This window comes from Pterocles gutturalis, unplaced genomic scaffold, assembly GCF_000699245.1.
Source record: "Pterocles gutturalis isolate BGI_N339 unplaced genomic scaffold, ASM69924v1 scaffold15799, whole genome shotgun sequence".
NCBI classification, from domain to species: domain Eukaryota; kingdom Metazoa; phylum Chordata; class Aves; order Pterocliformes; family Pteroclidae; genus Pterocles; species Pterocles gutturalis.
The window spans coordinates 22,279-45,519 of NW_010136114.1; the positions used below are offsets into that span (position 1 = coordinate 22,279).

The following is a 23,241-nucleotide window of genomic DNA, read 5'->3' on the forward strand; positions in this document are numbered from 1 at the left end:
GGGGGGGCCCAAGCGGGCCCCGCCGGGGTCCCCCGCCACTGCTGCTGCTGCTGCTGTGGGAGGCACGGGGAAGTTCCCTGGGACTCTGGCCATGCTGGCCATCCCTCGGGCTGGAGGGTGACCTCCCCAGGGATGGCTGGAGGGGATGGTGCTGGCTGGTGAACGAGCCTTCCACCAGCCATCTCCCCTTCCCTCTCCAGGGAGATTTGTGCCAACTCTCCACAGCCCCAGCCACCCACCTCCTTCACCCCACAGCCGGCACGAGGAGACACATGCCCAGGGAAGCAGGTGGAGGTGGGGGGCAGCAGCATCCTCCGCCGCCGCCTTGCCAGGTAGGGGCTGAGAGGTGTGCGGATGCCCAGGTAGCCCTCCCAGGCCCCCCACGTTCCTCCCTGCTCGCCTCGGGGGCCGTGGCTGCCGCGTGGGGCTGGGCTGTAGGTTTTGCCATCCAGGCTCAGCTCTTGCAAGACTTCCCGCAGCTTCTCACTGCTCACATAGCTGACTTTGGGGGACAACTCCCAGGCCGTGCCAGCTGAGATGTCCTGGCTGGGCAGCTGCTCTGGAGGCTGCCCCTTCTCTGCAGGCGCCCCACACTCCTGAGTGTCTTTTGGGCCACATTCGAGGCTGTCCCCCACATCAAAAAGCAGTTCTCTAGAGCAAACAGGCTCTCCTGGCTGCATATGCTCGTGGTTCTCATGTTTCCAGAGCTCCTGAGCATCACTGCAAAAAGGTGGTGTACCCAGCAAATGGGGAGGCTGCCACCCATCCTGCTCTGGATCTGGGGAGCAGTGGTCCCCTGGTGCATCCCCACACCACCCTGCGCTCCGGGTGCAAAAAAAGGTGTTTGGGGGGGTTCCCTGCCACTCTCTGCAGACATCAGCCTCATCAGCTTCTCCTTGGCACTGCTCACTTGCTCCTGCAGGCTTTCAATCACGGCGTTTTTCTGCATCAAACAAATACACCTGTCAAGCTCAGGGTGTGTGGATGTAAACGCCACCAATTTGGAAGCAGGCGCTGACAGAAAATGAATTGCCCCTCCCTGCCCAGAGAGGCAGCAGGGTGGCAGGTTGGCAGGTTTGGCCTGCAAGAACCACACCAGCAGCACGTGTGACCTTATCCTCCCCTGCAGCCCCCTCGAGTCCCCCAGATGCGGGTGAGGGAAGGGGAGCACCAGCGCTGGGATGCTCCCACATGTAAGGATGGGTGACAGAACAGGATGGTGGGGGCTTTCCTGAGACGGAGCATCTGCCCTCTAAATTAACCACGTTGGATTGGTCTGTGGGAATCAGGCTCTCCTCCTCTCCCCCACTGGATTCTGCCCAAATTTTGGCCCTCTGTGGTGCAGAGTGACGTGACAAAACAAAACGGCTCTTCCCTTCTGGAGGGAAGAGGCCAGAGGCAGAGCATCAGTGAGGACCGGGGTGTAACAAAGGGCTTCCCACCCTGCAAAGCCTTCAGCCCACAAAAGGGAAGGGGAGAAGCCAGCACAGACAAGGGGGTCTGGCAGAGCCCTGTACCTCAGTGAGCAGTCGCTTCATGGAGTTTTTCTCCCCTATCAGCTGGTAGAGCTGCTCCTCACTGTACACCGAGCGGCAGCTCCTGCTCGGGCTGGTGAAGTATTTTGCCATGTGGCTCACAGTTTGGCTTTCTTCTTCAAAGGCTTTCCACTGCTTGAGCTGGGGAGTAGAAGAGGGCGTTATCAACGCAGCACGCACAGCTCCTGCCGACGCGCAGCGGGAGGCAGGCACAGCTCGAGCGCGAAGGAGACAAAGGGATGGAGAGGGGGAGACAAAGGCAGGGTGTGACAGAGAAGCAGAGACAGTGGCAAGATGTGGCTGGGTGAGGGGCTGCAGTGTCTCCTGGAGCCTCCCACCCCTCTTAGCCCTAACCCTGTCCCTGGCTCCAGCTTTTAATGCAGGGAGGGTCAGTGCCTGCCTGTGCTGCTACCTCTAAGCGTGCCGTAAAAGCCTCTTCCCCCTTCTCCCAGACTGACAAAGACAGTGTCACGCATGCCTCCTTATCCTTGAATCACTGGTGACAAGCTGAAAAGCAGCAACGCTTACTATCCATTTTCTCATCTCTTGCCTGTGCAGAAGCCTTGCACAGCCCAGCTCCAGATGTTCATCGATCTCAGATGAGCAATAGAAGAGCAAGCCCATTAGGAAAAACAAGTTGATGAATTAAAAGATTCAAGTTAAATAAAATGTTCAAGGCCCCTGGGCTACAGCAGAAAAAAATGGTACAGGCAGAGTGCAAATACAGCTCATCAGCTCCTCTGACATCACTCCGAGAGACCTTGCACTTGGCAGAGCATCGCCAGCAGGCTTGGTGCTTGTCAGAGGAGGTTTGGATCCTGCTCGCCTGGGCTGGTCATCTAGTGAGTTGGGACTCTGCAGTTATACTGCATCGACTGAAGTAGGAGGGGAACTCTGGAGATCATCTAAACCAACTGCCCTGCTCAAGCAAGGTCAGCTGGAGCAATCTGCCCAGGACCGTGTCCAGATGTGTCTTGAATGTCTCCAAGCATGGCGACTCCACAGCCTCTCCGGGCAACCTGCTACAGTGCTTTACATCTTTCACAGAAAAAAAAAAGAAATTCTGATGTTTAAACAGAGTTTCCTGTGCTTCAGTTTGCGCCCATTGTCCCCTGTCCTGTCAGCGGACGTCACTAGGAGCCTGGCTCCCCTCTTCCCTTCTCCACCCCCACAGGTATTAATGCACATTGGCGAGATCCCCCAAGCTCTCTCTTGCACAGATCTGCTCTTTCTTCAGCTTTGCCTCTTCCTCTCTTTCTCACCTAATTTCCTTGAGCCCAAACATCCTTCCAAATATAACACTGAGTAAACAACTGTTTCCTCTCCCTGGAACAATGGGAGCATTTTTCCCACTGATGTCGTGGCCAGGCACACCAGGCTGCTCCTGCAGGACACAGGAAGCAGAAGAGCCTCACTTGGCCACAAAAGGCTTCCTCAAAACACCTCCGCGTCCTCCCCCTTGCTTGCAGCAAAGCCCAGCTTCCTCCTCCAAGAGCACAGAGGAGGACAGCCTCCCCTCGGGACCGCTGGCAGCCACAAAGCCCCTGAGCCTGGCAAGGCCATCTCAATTGCTGGAGCCCACCTCCATCCCTAATGAGGGCAGAAACCCTTGGTGGGAGCGGGCACATGGGGTATGAGGAGAGGAAAACTGCACCTGACCGATCCCACCAGCACGTGGAGGAGGGCAGCAGCCTTGCCTCCACGCGTGCCCTCCGTGGGGCTGCCACCTGCGGCACGCTCTTGCGGGAGGGTTTCTGAGCAGCAGCTCCACAACGTGCCTGCAGTCCTTGGAGACTCGGAGGACTTGCTTAAGGGAAGCAGAGACATTGGGGCTTGGAGGATAAGCTGGATGGGTGAGCCCAAAAATTGGGGGAAAGAAGCAGGAAAGTAAGTGCTTTGGCCCACACGGCTGCTGTTATTAAACTCCAAAAATGTGCCTGTTTCCAGCCAGGTGGTGGGATGGAGGTGGCAGCATACCTGTGGGACAAAGATGAAGCAGTTGATCGTAGTTGTACATACAAAGATGCCTCCAGAAGTAAAACCAAACAGCAAGTTGTGCCAAGCGCGGAAGAAACGGTGAACTAAGCAGACAGTGCCAGCAGCCAGGAAAACGAGGTTGACCCCAACGACGAGCGTCAAGGACTGGTTGACTGGCGGGGAGCTGACATTGTCGGTCAGACCGGCCAAGTAGGTCCCATACAGCAGGAGCATACTCTGGAAGCAGAAAAGAGAGGTTTCCAGAGTGTGGAAAATTACAGCCTGATGGTGTCAACCCCCACCCCCTACCAAGCCTGGTGAGCTCAGATACACTCAGCGCAATCCTAATTAATGCTCTTTGATCTATAATGCAGACCTTCAGCATGCGTTGGTGACGCTGCAGCAAATGCCCAGCATGCTGCCGCAGGTCCGAAGCAGGGCTAGGGAGAGAGGGCGAGACTGTGGCCCTGGTGGGCCACAGGGGTGCCGGCTGAGGGGCACAGGGAGCTGAAGATCAGGTTGGCAGGCGATGCCACAGAGCAGGGCATGGCCAGGAGAGGCAAGACATGAAAACTTCCCCTTGGGCAGCGTGGAGCAGGAGCAGCAAAAATGAACAGACACGAGACAGAGGTCCCTGTGGGAACGTAGCAGTGGAGTGCCATCAAGGAGCAACAACATACCTCTGAAAGAGCAGGAAGGAGATTCAGAAGGACATTCATAAGGAAAAAGCAAGGCAGAAGAGGTGGAGGTTTAGACTGGAGGGAAGAGGATGTACTCTTTACAAAGATGGTGCCTCTTTAAATACAAAAATCCAGGAAACTACTGTGTGCAATTCTTCTCCCTTCCCTTTGCTGTTTCCTGCCTGACTCTAGCAGGGGTGGCAGGGGCTAGAGAAGTGCTCTGTACACAGAGGTCCTCCCTCCCCCAGAGCAGGTTGGGTGTTTCAGAGCAGGCTTCCCCACCGCACTGCCCCTCAAGTGTCCCACGCTGCCTATTTCCAGTGTGGTCAGGACTGAACTACTCGGCAGGCTGAATCTCTCCTTACCCAGGGAACACTGGCAGGAAACACCAAATGTGTTTTGCCAGGGCATGGTCTGCCTTCAGGATCATTGTGAAATACTGTCTAACAAAATCCCTGCTCCTGCAAGGACCCAGAATACTGGGAATGTGACTCCTACATTATTCCTGTGCTATCCAGTAAGTGTAACTGTCAGCCTTTTACTAAGAGTAAATTGTTATTTGGGCATCAAGAAGTGCTTTGTGACCTGTGTTACAGATGTTCTGTAGACTCTTCTGGATCCCTCTGTGCTGTGGCTGCTTGATGACCACAATGGCCACTGCCAGGGTACTGTCAGGGTTAGGGTCTGGAGGGACACTCTTACAGGCAAGAGAGGTTCACATCCACAGCCTTTGGTGAGACTCCCAACTTCAGAGCACCATGAATTCTCAAGGTGCCGTTGTAATGGTGGGACCTGGCTCGCTGGAAGCTAGGCTGACACCCAGCCCTGCTTCATGGGATCTGCACTGGATCATAACCACGTTCACCACATGGCCCAAAGGCAAGCCAACTCCTAATCCCTGAGCAAGAAAAAAAAAAAAAACCCAGTACCAAAGTCCCATTTAAAATTCATATAGTCTATCTGGGACACAGACAACAGCACCGCTATCTGGTAAACATGGACTTTCAGTAAGCACAAGAGTAAGTTTTTTGTTTGTCTGTTTGTTTGTTTTAATCTTGAGCAGAGGACTTTGCTCCTAATTCCAGGCATGTCCTTGGCAAGTCATCTCTGTTCATTGCTCTGTGACAGTAAAACCAGGATAATACACTGAGTGGCTTCACAAAGCACTGAGCACATTAATGCTGTGAAAGATAAGAAGTGCTACATACAAGCAGAGATAGAGCCTACTCTCACATTAGTGTAAATCCAGATTAACTCTAGCGAAACCACTAAAGAAATAACTCCATGACCCCTAGTAGGTAGATTAGGATCAGGGTCAGGTTCAATGCAATGCTAACAAAGAGTACCTGTGACTGGGAATGGGGATGTTTTACTCCAAAAAGCAGTTTGTAGGAGCTGTAGGCAAAAGCATTACCTGTCTAACACAAACTGTGGACAAAATCAGAGGTGGAGACACAGCACTGAAAGCCCAGGGAATGCCTGCAATCCCTAACACCAAAGGACTTTTAAGGACAGGCTAGACTAATGTCTTTAAAGTGAAGCGTAGCGGGGAGAATGACTTGGCCATGTTGTGAGGTCTCTTCCTGCTCTTTTTCCTACGATTTTGGGTAGATGGTCAATAAGTACTATAGTATAGTGAGTCAGAAAGGAACTGCCTGTACTGCACACAGAGATGGAGCCATTCCCAAAGAAAGGCTGTGATCTCACAAGCTTCATCAACATCAGCTTTCTGAAATGCGTCCAGCTTCTGCCAGCCCAGTGACACATGAGACCACAGATAATTACAGTGACAATTATACCTACATAGTTACATCAGTATAACTAACTCTGCTGGAATAAGAATGCCCACGTGCAAAGCTACACCAGTGAAAGTGTATTTTTGTGGTATAATTAAGCTGATACACATCCTGCAAAGGTAGGCACCAAGCCCTTGTCATCAGCACCTCCTCGATTTTAAGTCAGCAGACTCAGGGCTGAGCTGCAGTGCATCACTGCGGTCAACCGTCACCTGAGGCTTTATGGGAAAAGTGTGCTTTAGAAAACAGTACAACACAAGTTTTAAGAAGGGAGATAGATGAGTCAGGGGGGTTGCAGGGAGAGAACTAGAAATAGTACGTGCACGGTGTATATAAAAGAGATGGTTAGGCAGGGAAAAAGTGTCTAACAGCTTTTACAAGGGAAAGCAAGAAAACATCAAGGTGGGAAGGACTGGAGATGGGAGGGCTTTCAAGATGAACAGAAGCAGCTGCAATCTGCAATAGTAATGTAGTTGGGGAGGCCAGAAAAACTATGAATGCTGCTAAACAGTTTAGGCTCTGAGACAGGGAGGAGATACAATGCAAGAATCAATAAAGAGGTTACATACCTTAAACCCTAAAATGAGAACGAGCCAAAGATCGGAATAAAGAGATGCACAGGACTGCACGCGGCTGGCTGAGCAGGTCATGCCTTTCTCTGTCGCCTAGGAGGCAAGGGGAAGGCAGAGGTGAAGGCTGCTGCCCCGGCCTGGGAGCAGGCACAGACTGATGTGCAGACAGGTGTGTGCATCTGAGCAGGTCTCCTCTGTAAATTCCTAAAAGGAAAGGCCAAAGCTGGTGCTGCCAGTGGCAGAGGGTTAAAGCAAGGAAGATTTTGGCACTCTGCTGCTAACAGGGCTGGTTAAACCTTTCTCTAAAGCACCTGCAGATGCCATGGACCTCTTCTGTGTCACTCAGGTGACCTGCACAGACCTGGAAATTTTGCAGCAGAACCTCCTCTCTGTAATAGATGAGACAAACCCAACCCAGAGTGCCCAGAAGGCTTTCTGGCTCTTCTTTCTATTTTTTTTTAAGCAGCACCTCCAAATGCCTGACCATCCACTAACTTCATCCACAGAGATCATACAGGACGCAGACCAACCCTCCACCACTCCTCCTCATTCTTTTACCCGCAGTGAGATGCTGAGGCTTCGGAAACACTGGACCGGGTCAGAGAACACCCACGTCAAGAGCAACACGGCGTCCGCTAGCACCAATGCTGCCACCATCGCCAGCAACTGGAGGTCTTTGATAATCTGCAGACACATGAGACGTAAGCATTACCCTGGGGGGCAAATGGACACCAATAACTCCCATCCCCTTGGGTCTCTTTCTTGCTGTTTCTTCCAAGGGACATGTCCGTCCTAATACTTCCCACAGAGTGGAGTCCAGCAGCTCACCTACATCTAAGTCAGCTACAGGATCTCTGTCCCAAACTCTTGGAGATCTAATCAGGCTTGGGGCCAGGTACAAATCCTCCCTGACGGTGTGGCTAGCTGGTAAATGCTTTGACAAAAAACAGTTCTTCCAGAACAAGAGTGTCATCCCTTATGCTCATATCACAAGCAGATACAAAAAGGGTGGGGAAAAAAAGATAGTAGGCTTATAATTTTGCAAGTTTAACACAGAACCCAGTGCCTCAGGAATGGGAATCCTTGCTGGTACCCAGTTCCCCCTCAAACCCTCTCGTTTCACCTTTTGTCCAAGACCTACTTTTTTCACCATTGGAAAATGGCCACTGAAAGCTGTAAGTGAACTGTTATAAGCACAAATTTATATAGGTGGCTCCCATTTCTCTCCCAGCTGCTGTATCCCCTTCCTTCAGTGCTGCAAAGGAGTACACAGTGATCCCTCCCTTCAAGATGAGATCAATCAGATGTATCTGAGGATGGCCCTACATCAGATGCCCTTGAAGATACCTGGTTTATTTTCATCGCACAAAAACAATCAGCCCAGACGTGGACACAAACACTGGTGTGTAGTGTAACAAAGGCACATGGCTGATGTAAAATGAGAACAAGACCTTGCTCAGAAACAGAGCTGGAACCCCCTCAGGGAACAGGCAGACTCCAGGGCACCCACTTGCCTGCAGAGTGGAAAAGCTTCGGCCTCATTGCGCAGGAATAAGTGAGGTGCCCATGCCCAGCTAGCTGTGAAACCAGACCTGTGACTGTGGCACCCATCCCTTCCATGTGCCGGTTCTATCTGCTATCCTGCACCAGTTTGGGACTTGCTGGCGTTCACCCACCTTAGGGAGTTTCCCAGTCCAGCCACCCCGCCAGGCGCTGCGTACTCACCACCCGTTTGTCCGGCACTCGCTGGGTGAACACCCTGTAGAGCCGCCAGCTTTTCCCCAGGACGGGGCCAAACACCAGGGAGGTCCCCACACACAGCAGGCAGAGCCGCACCTGCCGGGGGGCAGAGCGAGTGGGGTTGAAGGGGCAGCCAGGGGGCTTGCAGGGACACCCCGCACCCTCCCACCCAGGAATGCAATAAAGATGGGTGGGGGTGCATCTATGGTCTTGTGGCTTCTGGAGGGTCAGATCAGATACTAGAAAGCTGACCACAGGGTGAAATAAATTAAAATGCACGTATTCCTCTGCAGGCATGCCTGCTGCCTGCCTTTTCCTCCCCACCCAGAGAGGCTCTTGTTGGAGGAGCAGGCAAGAAGAGCCAGGCAGCTTGCAAATGGCAGGGGCACAGAGGGTCCCAGCACCAACAAATCACTCACTGGCACCTCCGTTCGTTCATTATTCTCACCCCAGCAGCTGAGCAGAGCAGCAGAGCATGCTCCCTCCCACATCCCACTCTCCCACCCCAGTGCCTGCCCAGTCCCTGGTCTGGCAGGGCAGCTGTCCTAGGTCAGGACACGGGGCTTCATCACACAGATCAGTGAAGACCTGCTTTGCAGATAAAAAACTCACTTGCAACCTTGCAGCATCTGTGCCACATTGGGCAGTGGCTGTGCAGAGGATCCCATCTCTCCCCTCTCCATATTGCACTTTTATCAGCCCAGCAGCCTGCCTACCTGCCCATGGGGCAGCTGGCACAGGCACTGCCCTCTTCCCTGGGAATCTGCCTTGCGTCCCCCTCAGTGCAGCTGTGGCTTGCACAAACTGCAAACAGTGAAGGCCCCTCAGATGGAAAGCATCTGGTTGCATTTTGTGCATGTGGAATGCACCCAGCAGCAAGGTGGCGACAGGCTGCAGCTGAGAGAGAGCATGCACAAACATGCATGTACGTGCACACATGTGCATCTGTGAAGGCACCCGTACCAGCAAACCCCCTGCTCACCTGAATAAGCTTTTCCACTGAGTCTCCAGATGGTAGGCTCTGCTCTTGAATCCCAAAGAGGTAAGCACTAGTGTAAGTCAAGCCACTGCCCAGCAGGGTCACAATGTTCAGGTTGGGGCTGGACATCTTCACGATCCTCCAGGAAACAAAGCAGGGAAGGAGGTGACAGTTACTGAGCGTTATGACCTGACAGCACTGGGGCAGGGTCCCCTTACAGGGATGCCAATGGCCACAAGGAATGCTGACACACTGTCCCTCCTCAGCCCCTGCTCTTCACAGCTCCTCCAAAAGCTCAGCCATTGCTCCATGGTGCTTTCCCCATCCTCTCCCCTGTATTGCTTGAGTGCTTCCCTATTCTTAAACTTTCTTTTTTGCCCTACCCTGACACTGCTGTGGGACTGCAAGATCCCTTCTTCCCAAAATGGACAGGTACCAGGCTTGCTCCACAGCACGTCTACCGCTTGCATGTGTCTGTGGCACAGAAAAGCATCCCTGAGGTAGCTTCAGACAGCATCTTTTTGGACAAAACTGTGGCAAACCATGGGCTTTAGTGGCAAAGCAGAGAGGATCACCACAGCTGGGTCTCTGCTACCAGTGCCCATGCCAGGCGCACAAAGCTGCTCTGGCAGCGCCAGCACGTGCCGTGGCCATGTGTCCCCACAGCAGTGCAGAGCCAGGGGAAGTGATACCCCACAGTCACGCAGGTGAAAACACAGCACAGAGCCCAGCTCAGCCCCCCGGGTTCAAGGCCAACATCTGCTTTCACTGTCCTCTGTTGTAAAGGTTCAGAAGGGGGAAACCTCACTAACGAAGCCTGGGGTAACTGTCCCCAGCAGTAAGCTTTGGGTACAGCAGCTACAAATGCCTCCAGGAACAGGCTTTTCGTGCTGCTCCTTCCTTTGAGGAGATACTTCAGCTCCCAGCACAGTCTCAACTTCAGGAAGCTGCCAGCAGTGTTCAGGTTACAGCTTCCCCTCTGTAATTTCACCCCATCACTCATAATGCTGTGACTGTATTCAGGGAGGGGAGAATCCACCCACCGATTTCCGGACCTGTCACCCTCCTCCAGCAAGCCCATCAAGCGAAAGCTGTAGCTCCTGCCATCCCCCTGCATAGCTCCGTCCCTTCAATCTGCTGCTAAGTCATTGCTTTTCCCTGTCCCTGATCTCTTTCCTGCTTCTTGCCACCCCTGAAGCGGCAGGGATTCAGCCCAGCTCTCTCCCTCCCTGCCTTCCTTGCCATGTCTCAGCTCCTGGGGAAAGACATTAATCAGCTCACCCTCTCAACTGCGTGCTGAAAAAGGTCTCCTTTGCCTTCATAGGTTCAGTAGGCAGACCCATATTTATCTGCTGCAGTGCAAATAAATAATGTGCATTCATTACAGTTTCGCTCTGAGAATATCTTCAGGGGCCTAAATAATTTGGTAATCAATTAAGGTAGCCACTGAACTCAACACCGCTCACCTTCAGTAAATCAAGTGCTTGAGCCCGGGATGCAAGTCATGCAGCTCCTGCACCGCAGCAGGCACAGGGCTCAAGATAAACCTGTATGAGCAGGACCCTCCTGACTGTATGGCGGTTATAAGAAGCATTAAGTAACACACCCAGAGCACTGGAACAGCAGCAGCCTGGTCTGCACACAGATGCACGTCTCTCTACAAAACAACAGCATGTGGACCACAAAGGCTTTGCCAGGTAAAGCCTGGGAGGGGGACGTATCTCTACGGGGGAAGCAGCTAAGAGAGCAATGGACCAATGAAGCTGAGGAGAAGATGGCAAGGAGGCAGGTGAGATATCCAGAATTGCTGAGGAAGTCTAAGCACTGGCTGAGACAGTTTGGGCTATGAGGAACTGCTGAGCTTTCTGCTTTATTTATGCTGCATTTGGGGAGCAGGACTTTTAACATCCTTTGTGCAGACTGAACAGCACCACAGAAAGCCTCCACTTCACCACTAGCTTCTCACACCAATGGTGGTCATGTTTCCTCCAATATCAACAACTACCAGGATCAAAAGAGGTTAGCAATATCTTCAGACTACGAGTGGCCAGCAGCAGGAAGGATATGTGTGCACTGTGGAAAGCACGATGGCTTTGCTCATGGAGCTATGCTGCTCAAAGTGATGCTCTCAATACTGTGGAGTGGAGAAAGAGACCAGCTCTCTTTCTGCTCACTCCTTCTGATGGTTTTATTGAGTAGCACCTTTGGGATGAGACTGTGTGCTGCTGCCTGTGCCACACGGAGGGGATCCATGCTCCGTCTTGTCCACAGCTCCCTGCCTTGCGAAGGAAGGGAGCAGTCCAAGTAGGTGTGTCTCCCCCAGTGATCAACACTGGATGTGATGGAGAAAGCTGCAATATCCCCAGCACTGCCCTTGCTTGCCCCCTGCCTTTCCTTCAGGCTTGTGCCCTCCAGATCCTGAGCTGGCCATCAGCTCCTGGTTCTGAAGGAGCCTAACCCCGCTGCCCTAGCTCAGGGGAGGTCTCAGGGCAGAAGAGGGAAGCTCTTACCTGTTTTTCCTGAAGCGAATTGTGAAGACAAGAAAGAAGAGCGCTAAGAGGACTCCTCCGGTCAGGAACGTCCACACAACTCCCAAAAGAGCAGCAGAGAAGGAGGGGGAGCTCTTCCCACTGCGGTCAGAAGATGTCTAGGGGAGGCAAAAGGGGTAAGGAGGAAGAGGGATGTTGCTGGCATGGTCACTCTCATGGGTGCTCCTGCTCTGCCAGAAAGGACTCAAAACCACATTTCTCAAACTCCTCCTCATGAGCAGACACCCCTGCACAAGACCAAGACCTGCTAGCAGGGCTAAGGAGGTGTGTGTAGACAGGACACACCATCTGCCACCTGCTGAGCGCACCGGAGGGGAGGGCAGTCCAGGAGCCCTCTTCTTACAGCCAGCTGGCCAAATACGTAATGGTGCCGTACAAGTGACTCATAAACCTGTCCCTGGCTGTGGGAGAGGGGAAAATGGGTGACAGTTCCTCGCTGTCCTTCTCTGGAAAGAAATCTCTGGAGACAGACCTTGTGGTACCCCAATTTCTATCAGGCTTCTCTGGAAAGTTGGGTAGGGCACCCTTGGCCTCCTGTCCCCACCCTTACCCCTATGTACAGCAGATAACTGACCAGCCGGCAGCAGAGCTGCCAGTCGGTGCGGAAAACACAGAAAAGGAAGTGGGACAGTGGTTTTCAGATGCATTACACAGCGACACAGCAAGCTGGGCTCCACCCATCTCCCAGCTGGCTGGAAACTAACTGGGTCCAGGGTAGACATCAACTAAGAACTGGATTTGGAGGGACACGCCCAAAGCAGGTGTGATGGAGGCACCTCTCTCCCTACACACAAGCGACTTTCTGGTCTTAAATCTCCATTTAAAAATATTCTCTGCTATCTCCCTATTAACAGAGGATGGATAACGTGATCCTACATGAAACAAAAAACCTATTTCCACCATGTATCTAAAATACTCCAGCATTTTTAATAGGGTGTGAATGTGTGGTTTCATTCACACATACTATGTGTACACGTTACTGACAACTTTTTTTTTTTTTTTCTAAAGCATTGCTTTTATTTAACTGCTGGCACATCCCCTTTAAGGGGAAGGAGAAGGACAGGGACTAAGCTGGGATCACACACGTCCTCACTAACATCTCTGGTGCTAAGTCCTTCCTCAGGTATTCCAGTTCACCCGTACCCAATTCCTATGGCAGGAGACTATTTTCCCAACAGCTGCCACTGCATCAAAATCACAGTTCTTCCTTCAGGATCTGAGCTGTTTCTGCTTCCAGCACTACTAGAAATAAATCTGCAGGGAGAGGTAAGGCAGCATTTTTGAGCTGATGCCTCATTTCCCTCTTGCCCAGCTGGGCTCCATCTCCTCTAGATGAACAAAAACAAGGCACAGGTTGGAGAATTAAAGCCAACGTGTAATTCTTAAAAATGTGTCACTGTGAAATGAGCACGGCTGATCTGCGGGCTCCTGGCAGCTCACAGGCTGGTGCCATGCTGGCTGCAGGGCTGCTGGATAAGGCAAACCCCTGGCTGGGAGAGAGAGCCAGCTGAGAGCTGATGCGTTATTCTGGGATACAGCTGCATGCACAGCTCAGCCCTGCTCTGCCACAGAGTGGAGGGATCCCTGGGGAGATATGCATCTCCCTCTTGCAAACTGTTCCCCACCTCTTCCCTCTCCCCATCCTCTGAGGGGTCTTTTGGCTCTCTGGGAAGTGAAGACCACAGCAGACAGTGGTGGTCAGCCAGGTCAGTCCCCCTCACCTTACACTAGGACTCATTGTGCAAAAACCCCATCATTTGGCACAAATCAGGGCCATCTTCCCACCTGCCTGGAGCTCAAAGGGGCTGATGGGGCTGCTCAGGGTTGGTATGAGGCTGTAACGCCATCCTATTTCTGTGTCCTGTCTGGTCAAGCCTGAGGGTAACACCTGGCTCTTGCCGGTAAGGTGAGCAGGGTGGATTCAGCACCCCAGGGCTCCCACGCTTCACTCCCAGCTGCACCAGCCAGCAGCACCTTTCCACCTCTGGCTGCTTCCGACAGCGTTACTGCACCCACTTCCCAGCAACCACCCAGGGATCAGAAACAGCCCTGTGGTCTCCACCTTTCCTTTCCCAACACACCCCCCCACCCCGACCGCTGTTTCCCTGGATGTTGATGCTACTTGAAGTTGATGGAGCGCTTTGTTTGCTGCTGAGCAGAGTAAATCCTGGCCCTAGCAGGGGGAATATTAATTGTAAGGCAGCTGCCAGAGCCAGGGAAGCCAAGCAGCTTATGGTCTTCTAATTAAAGGCCCATGGTTGTGCAGGACGTGGTGGAGAGCCAAGCCTCGCTGGTCCATCCAGCAGCCTCACGTGGAGCCAGCTGCAACCAATGCATCCTGGTGTCATTTCCACTGGCTTAGTGGTGGGGGGGGGAGAGGTACCACTTATTACAGACGATGACTTTTAGTTAAATCCTGCTCTATTCATATTTGAAAAGCACTTTGAAGTTCCAGGAGATGGGGAAGGTCAAGGGCAGAGGAGGCCATCCCAGGCCACTCTTAAGAGGCTGTCAGCCAGCTGACAGACGGGAGGGCTGCTTGACACGACTTGGCCATCAAGGCTGCTTCCTCACCTTCTGCCTAACTGCTGGGTGTCACCTGGGCAGGGCTTGTCTTGGAGCCCACCCCAGGAGGTGACAGCACCCAGCCTCCAGCTGGATGGGATTGCTTGGCAGCTACGACCCTGTGCCCCGCTCTCCATCCCTCAACCCAATCCACTTCTGTGGGACAAACCTGGTGCCCCAGAGCTCTCCCCCACCTCTGTACGTACCACTGTGACAGTGCAGAGCTCCTGCAGCGCCCGCTGCTGCTGCTCCTGGCTGCCAAAACCAGAGCTGCCAACGCAGAGGTCAGAGCAGTTGAATCCCGGCTCCATAGCACATCCTCAGCTGTCATCCAACTGTACCTTCGCCCCTGCCGGAAGGATGAGGGTGGACTTTCTCCAGCAAGAAGAAGCCTTTGGCGTACACTGTATCCCCCCCGTCACCAGGGCATAGGGAAGGGGTCTGGCAGCCTAGGACTGAGCTTACCCAAAGCGATGCAGTGCACATCCAGAGTGGGGATGGGGAGCACCCACCTCCTGGCGTCCCTTGGGGTGTCCTCTGCAGCAAGGCAACTCAGTGTGGGGCGCAGGTCCCTGTGAAGCACGGTGGCATCCCAAGCCCTGCTACGCCACACTGCAAAGCAATACACGCTGGGGTCACGGCAGCCTTCAGCCCCTACACCTCAGCTGCAGAGCCGAAACCGGGTGCCATGCCAGTACAAGCTGGAGTACGGCACCCTGGCACCCCAAGCTCACCACAGCTTTCCTCTGCCAACGCGTTTTCCCATACCAGTGCAATTTCAGGTTGTATCTTTGCAGGTTCCCCCCTCCCAGTACTGGCAGCCTCTGCCAGCTTCCTGGTGCAGTCCCTTCCTCCAACAAAGAACCAGCAAGTGAAGACAACAAGAAACAGCAGCAAGTGTTGCCATTGCTCGTGGGATCTAAACCCCGGCCTGGGCGAGCAGGGGAGGAACACGCTTGAATGGCACGTGTACTGAAGCTGGCTCGGCCCGAGAGGCAGCCTGGCTAGCTGAGGAGTGGGCTGTTTATAAGGAGATATAAAAGCCCAGCACTTCCATGCTTTCCATCTCTCCTGGGGCTCTAGCCACCAGGTATTGTGCCTGCCTGTGCCCTCTCCCCTCACACCACCTTTGCCTCTGTTCCCTCTCTCATTTTTCTTTTTGGTGAGGATTTTAATAGGCCTCATTACCATGTTAGACATGAGGTCATACTTATCCTCAAGCATCCTTACTCAATTACCATTGTCACCGGTTTTAATTAGCTTCCAGCACACGACCATAAGCAAGTCTCCCGTCGTTAGCAGCTGGGGAGGAAGCACAATAGCTCACTCCCTGTTTGCTCCTAACAACAGGTGGGAAGAAAAAAATTATCCATATCGTGCTCCTTGGGGCTGCTCCCTGGCTGAGCATCCACTGTGCTCACACCCTGCGCCTGGCTGGTGCTCTGTCCTTCCCTGATGCTACTCCCAACACTTTGATCCCTTCTCCTCACAAGTCCTTTCTTTGGAAAAACTCCCATCATTCCCATCACTATGCAAGCAAAGAAAGAGTAAATTAAAATTATGCAAGCAAAGGTAGACCTGGTCTGAAACTTGCTTTTCTTCACCAGGTGCAATCAGGATTCAAATGCCAGAAAAGCTACGGACGTCGTTCTCAGCTCATGTAAACTGATTTTCAGCTTTAAAGAAGTTGCTTACAAGTCTCGGTGTGAAACGTCAGAGCCAGTGGGCCACTCATCCAAAATGAGCAGAGCCACCTCTGAAGCGACAACCACAACTTTCCCGCTGGCAGAAGCCCCAACATACCGTGGGTCTGGATGCTGTCCTGCCTGAGCCAGGACTGTCCCCAGCAGGAGATCAGCTCACCGCGTCCTAAAAACACAGTATCACACGTTAGCCAGACTTAGGATTTTGCCCATGTGATAAAGGCTTTTTCCAAGAGCACCAGCACAAACTGGCTCCATCAAGCCTCCCTCTCTCTCTAGCTTGTCGCAAACCGTGGTGGCTTTTCCTCCACAGCAGGTCCACCCTCTGGGGGTTTCCATGCCCATCATCGACTCAGGCCGAGCAATCGGACAAGGGGTACGGCCACAGGAGATAACCAGCTGCTGCAGTGAATGCCAGGAATTGCCACAGTGGTAGAAGGGTAGTGGAGAGGAGGAGGGAGGCTCCAGGTGAACAGTTCAGGGACAAGACCAGTAAAGGAGATAGTGTGTGGAGGGGCTGTGTGCAGTGCCTACGGATGGGAGCAGGAGAGGGGCACTGAAGCTTTTCCTCCAAGAAGACCTGCAGGTGAGTGCTGCCCAGCCTCCCAAAGGGCTCAACTCCTCCCCATGTCCTCAGGTTTTTAAGGGCAACCCTTATAACCCCAATAACTCCCTGTAACCTCCTGCCATGTCAGAGGCACTACCAAGGCTGGCATGAGGCCACCAGGCATGACCCTTCCTTGGGTCACAAATGAAGATGTTTCCACAAGGAGCATCAGTTCAGCCCCCATGGCCCCCAGGACACCACCCCTCAGCAGAGGGCAGGAGGCCCTGGGAGTCTCCCCTGCCCCCACCCCACTATTCCACAAATGGCTCCCATGCAACATTGATAACAATCAGAGGCCAATTAGCACTCATTAGTATGCAACAAAGCAAGCACTAGTGTGGTTGTCACCGAAAGGCAACAGGCATTTCCAGCCCTGCTCCTGCCTCTCGTGAGAGCTGGCAGGAATGGGGCTCTGTGGCCTGGAGAGCATCAGAAGGGGAGCAGGGCTGCGGGGGTTCACTGCCCTTCAGGGTGAGATTGGGCAATGGTTGGGAGGACAGATGGCAACACAAGTAAGAAAACACGTCCTTAAAATGCGAGGGTCTCATGAGGGCAGAGGCTTGTGGGCTTTTTGGGGGGTTGTTTTTTTTTTTTTTAAGGCCCAAAAGCCCAACAATTCTGGTGAATTACTTCAGGAGCAGAATCACAGAATGGTTTGAGTTGGAAGGGACCTTTAAAGACAATCATAGCCCAAATCCCCTGCCATGGGCAGGGACATCTGTCACTAGATCAAGTTGCTCAAAGCGCCATCCAACATGGCCTTAAATGCTCCCAGGGATCGAGTGTCCACAACTTCTGGGCAACCTGTTTCAGTGTCTCACCACCCTCATCCTAAAAAATTTCTTCCTTATGTCCAACCCAAATCTACATTCTTTCAGTTTAAAACTGTTGCCTCTTGTCCTGGTACTACAGGTGTTGGTAAAATGTTTTCCTCTTTCTCATAAGGTCCCTTTAAGTATTGAAAGGCCACAATAAGGTCTCCCTGGAGCCTTCTCTTCTCCAGGCTGAACAGCCCCAACTCTCTCAGCCTGTCCTCATATGGGAGGTGCTCCAGCCCTCTGATCATTTTTGTGGCTCTCCTCTGGACCAGCTCCAACAGGTCCATGTCTTTCCTGTGCTGAGGACTCCAGAGCTGTGCACAGTACTCCAGGTGGGGTCTCATGAGAGCAGAGTAGAGGGGGAGAATCACCTCCCTCGACCTGCTGGTCATGCTTCTGTTGATGCAGCCCAGGACTGCAGTCACAGCATCAGGTGAAGTGAGGCACTTGCTCGGCCCGCCAGCTCTGCTTGCCTTGTCCTCCTCCTCTCACCACACTCAGTCTCTGTGGTATTACATCTCCTGGCTGGTTGGGTCACAGCAGCTAGTATTTGGCCATGGCTGAGCATCGGCATGTCTGTGGACATGATCCAACAAGCCTGAAGTTGATAGGAAACAAGTGACTGGACTACATTAAAAATATTAGTACCATCATCTTCTAGTGTAAAAAGGAAGCACTGACTGTTAAAAACAATTTCTGGATTAAAACAATTTGCAGTCATCTCAATGGTTGATCTTCAGGTCTGGAAAACCTGTTTCTTTAGATCCTTCAGGACTACTTATCTACCAATGCTGAGCAACTGTAGACTAACACATAAATCTCTGGCAAAAGATGCAGCTGATGACATCTGAATGCACATCTTGACTCTCTCAAGATTTCTTCTTGCCTTCAAAATATTTTTTTTTTTCAAAAGAGAGAAAAAAAAGCCCTTAAAGAAGCTGAAAAATTGATGCAGCATGTATGGGCCCAGTGCAGGCAGAATGAACATTTCACCCCGACCGGTTCCTTTTGATCTAGTATTGAAAGAGAGACTTCTTCCCAAAGAACAAGGCGATGTCACAGCTCGGTGAATCAAAAGGTGAAAAACTGAAGATGTCAAATCACAGACAACAGAACCATTGCATTCAGAAACGTGCCAGTTTTCATGAGCCCTGCAACCCTGTCTGGTCATATCAGCCCCAGCAGAGAAATGGTGCATGTACCTCTCTGCAAGGGAAGAGCAGAGCGCATTTGGAGGAGCACGTCTGTTGGAAGAACCGCTTGGGAACCAGCTGCGACGCACGGCTGTGCTGCATGCCAGGGAGACAGAAAAGAGCAACCGGGGGAAAGGAGAGATGTGCAGAGAGCAGAGCCACTCCTGCCCCCTCGGGAGGGGAGCAGGAGGACCTCGGCTCACCCATGGCGGGTCTGTGCTGCCACCACCACTGCCAAAGGGAGACAAGGTCTGCTGGTGGGGACCGGCCCCATCTGGGACAGGACTCCGGGCCAGACACCTAAGTTGGCAAGCTGACCAAGTAACTGTTCCAGCCAGATGAACAACACGAGATGGAGGTTTGCAATTCAGAAAAGGCTGGCACTTCTGAGACGGGCTCCTGCTTTTCCCTTCTGCTTATCTTGTCCAACAAGATCCCTTCTTGTTTGACCTGAGAAACCTGCAATATTGGCAACCCCAAGGCGACCAAAAAAATCACAAGTTGAGTTACTGCAACACCCCCCCAGCGGAACTATTAAAAAATTGTGAGTTAAAACACACAGTATATCTGAAGCTTATTTTAAATTTATATTTAAAACTTCAGCATCTAAGTTTTCACACTGCCTTGCAATCACAAAAGGAAAAAAAAAAAAAAAAGAAACTCAGCTCATCACGTAATGCTAAAAACTGGGATACAAAGCCTCAATCCCTGGGAACACAGCAGGGCTGCAAAGCTGTCACCCTGATTCTCAGGGACCATGCCACACTCTTGCTCCATCTTGCTCCCATCTCTGGGATTTCCAGAGGCACCTCCAGGACTTTCGGATATCTCTGTCCCTGGCAGACAGACAGCTAGCTCACTGCACAGCCACGCGACGGGTCACGTCACAGGGCCCAAATGGGGTCATCTTCCCACCCAAGCAGTGTCCCCTGCTCTGTGACCCATGCCCAGGATACAGGTGATAACCACCAGGAGCTGCAGGACCTTGCTGCACACAAAGGCAGGAGATGCAGGACAAGGTGCTTCTCTCTCCTGACACACAGGGAGCTCATCGGGTGACTCTGAAACCTGGAATTTCATGTTGACTGAAGCTAGCTGCCATTTTGAAGCCTTCTACTCCTGCCTGATAGCATCTTCTGAGATCACAAAGGCAATAATTTCTGAATGCCAATCTTAACGATCACCCCAGCGCTGGGTGTCTGTCCACTGTAGGTCCCTCAGCTCATGAGGATGGAACCAGGCTGGCACATTTAGCTCTGCATCTAGTCTTTTAAACTTTTTAAATGCAAGTTAAATACCCACCCAGCTCTTTTCACTGCTGTGGTTTATGTTTTGAATTTAAAGAAACCTCCATGCAAAAAAAGTCCTGACTTTTTTGAACCACCACATGGTCCTGCAAGGAGCTGACTTGCCAGTCTCCCACTAAGGAGCTGATAAGGCTTTTAACTCCCAAACCTTAATTACTATACAATGACACGCATGCAAGAAGTAGAGACAGTCCTTTAGATTGGAGATGCTCAGAGGAAGGAAAATTGGGAGGCAATACCAAGAACCTGAGGTGGTGTGCCACAGATGAGACTGATACGACCGGAGCTGCCGCTGAGCAACTCTGTGCCACCCAAAGATCCAAGCCCTCCCACATGCCCGGATGTAGCAGTGTCCGAGCAGCACATGGACGATATGAATGTTAACCTGCAGGTTTTTACCTCCCCAAAGTGACAAGGAGTCCAAGGGTTGGGACCTCACCACCCATCGTGCTGAGCCCATCACCGCTGGCACCGGGTGGCTCAGCAGAGCTCCCCCCACAGCGCCCAGCCACAGTGGGAAACAGCCAGAAACCCTATGGAAAGCTCTGTCCTGCCGAATTTAAATGGCACTGTGGGTACCCCTAGGTGGAAGCCCACCTTTCTGAGAGGCAATGGGATCTCTGTTGCAACAGAGCAGCCTCACCTGCACAAGGCAGGTGCAGCTCCCCCACCAGAAACGGGGAGAGGGACAAGCCCCAAGCACAGCTCTGAGAAGGTGTGGTGCTGCTCCTCAGCCCTTTCCTAAGCCCAAGTCTCTGCTCCTTGGGTGAAGGCTGCAGTACGTAATGCCCCAGCAGCTATGTTGCATGAACAATGAGGCCAAGCAGAGGTTTTTCCCCACTTTGGACAAAATTTTGGGGTTTAATTATTCCATAACAACTTAATCATTTCTGCACCCATAGGTGCTGTTCTGCCTCCACGGGGCAACCTCCCTGTTTGTCCCCAAGCCCTGGGCCAGGAGGGTCCTTCTCCCAAGCACGTCAAACCTCAAAGTGGGGGTGGCAGGGGCTGCCCCTCCAAAACCATGCAGACATTTCCCCACTGAACCGCACCTTCACCGTAAAGAGGTGGAAACAGACAGGTCTGGTCACAGGGCCAGACTGTGCAGCCACGATGCACTGTGCCCACAGAAACATGGCTCCTGCCAGCCAGGCTGCCTGGTGCACCCAAGGAGAAGAAATGTTGGAGGCAAGAAAAAATCCCTAAGAATCTGCCTTGCATTTTGCTGTCCCTGCATCCTGGGTAAACACTGTGTGGCAAGTGGTGAACCCCCATCTGCAGGGCTGGTCAGTTCTGGATCCCTGCCCCGGGGAGGCTAGCACCTTGTCACAGGACAAGGATGCTGCAGGAAACCCTGCTGCAGCTGTGTGACGCTCACACTTGTCCACTGGGACTTTGATTCAAGGCATCATGACAGCATCCTGGCACTGCACTGACAGGTCTCGGTGCCCAGAGCCTGAGGTCTCTGCCCATCCACATTGCCTCCATTGCCCATATGGTCCTCTCCTGCTTCTCTCCAGCTATGGACACGGCCTCCTTTGAAAACCTGCCTTTCCCCAGGCCATTCCCATCAGATACTGCAGCTTCCCACTTTGTGTGCGCACCCCAATATGCTGCTTCAAGGCACGGCTCAGCCCCGAGCCCTGCTGGCAGCTCCAGCATCCCTCGCGCCCATCAGCTCCCTCTGCCTTCAGGGTGTTTGCAGCAGCCTGACGAACTGCAGCAGGATAAACAGCTTTACGGGAAGGTGTAGCCTGCCATTTTTTTCTCTCTTAACTGTACCATCTTTAGAGAGCCACCATGAATAAGAAGTTAAAAACCCTGATGATTTAGTATTTTGATTTACATGAGAGATCTGCCTTGTGGTTGAGGTATGTATGACTTAATTAAAAAGCAGAGGCTCACCCCCTTCTGAAGCTGCTCGCTGCTGAGCTATCAAACACAGAGGAGGAAGAGGCCGCAGAAGGGATATTTTCATAAAGTTACATTTCAGATTGAGCCTATGCCCTCCAGAGCTCTCCATTTCACAAGCTGGCAGAAAGGCACAGTTCATGCAATCAGACACCAGCCTTTCGCAGCGTTCGGAGCACCAGCTTGTGCTTTCACAAGCAGGGCTAGGATGGCCAGGCTGCAAAGATGGACAGCCACAAGCATGGGGACAGCTGCTAACCCTAACAAGGTTGGCATCGTATTCTTTTCTGTTAAATCAGGCAGGCTTTTGGAAATCAAGTGACATACCGTGTCCCTGAAAGGAGGCAGAACAGAGCGCCACAGGTTTTTGGCTTTGCCCCTGCTGACTGAGCAGCAGCGAATATTTCCCCCCAAGAGACAGATTTAATTCAATGCCCTGAAAGTCAGAGATGTCCGTGGCTCATCTATCTCACCTCCTGAGTACTGCAGGCTGCTGAGCTGTGCCCAGTGCTCCCTTGCTCAGGCTTCTCGTCCCTTTGGTGGGGAAAGCAACTGTGCCGTCAAGGGAGAGGGCCACATCAAGCTTTCTGTGAGATCCGATGGCTGGGGCTCTCTGGAGACGGTGGCAAGGCTTGCCCAGGGGTTGAGAGGTGCAGCTCCAGAATTGGAGGTGCAACCGAATCTGGGTGGAAAGCGCTACTTGTAAACTGTGCAAGCACAGAGGTCTGCAACAGAAGAGGGATACGCAATGCCAGCACCAGGCAGGTGAGGCGATGCAGCAGATACATCAAGGATGCATAAGAAATGCCAGCTGCAACTCAACACTAACAGCTCCTGGTTACCAGGGATCCAGTTTCCTTGGCCTTCTCCCTGCCCCTCTCAGGCTGCAGAGCACCTGCGGGGCAGCAGAAAGTCCAGGTCTAGGTGGGGGCTCCATAAGCCACCCTCCCAAAGACATGCCTGAGCCCAAGGGTGCTGTGTGATGCTCAACTTCAGCAGCTGAGGAGGAGCAAACGCATCGGGTTCTGGCGTGCTTCCCAGGGGGCTCTCACCCCTAGCAAGCAGGGAGAGGACCGTGGATCCAGCACCAAAGGGGCACACGGGTCCTTCTCTCTCTATCTCCTCCTCCAAGGGGGCAGTTTGCACTGTGGGGTTGGTTGCAACTTGTCTTCCCCCAAAACTAAACTCCGCAACACACACAGCTTGCCCAGCTTGCAGCAGTTTCATGAGAACAAACCAACCAGCACTGCAACTTCACATCTTTGCATCCTGCAAGACAGCCCTTTTCTATCGCCAAGTGCCGGCAGGC

General features: G+C 52.6%; 1 protein-coding gene across 1 annotated transcript in view; it reads right to left on the reverse strand.

The window, feature by feature from the left end:
- Positions 1-14,704, reverse strand: part of GPR156 (G protein-coupled receptor 156) — a 14,929-nt gene extending 225 nt beyond the window's left edge. The window contains 11 exon segments of the mRNA XM_010082195.1: positions 1-24; positions 27-850; positions 853-943; positions 1,518-1,676; positions 3,513-3,749; positions 6,558-6,653; positions 7,119-7,244; positions 8,286-8,396; positions 9,283-9,418; positions 11,790-11,926; positions 14,600-14,704. The exon segment at positions 1-24 is cut by the window's left edge and continues 225 nt beyond it. Coding sequence (XP_010080497.1) covers positions 1-24; positions 27-850; positions 853-943; positions 1,518-1,676; positions 3,513-3,749; positions 6,558-6,653; positions 7,119-7,244; positions 8,286-8,396; positions 9,283-9,418; positions 11,790-11,926; positions 14,600-14,704 — 2,046 coding nt within the window.
- Between the last annotated feature and the right edge of the window lie 8,537 nt (positions 14,705-23,241).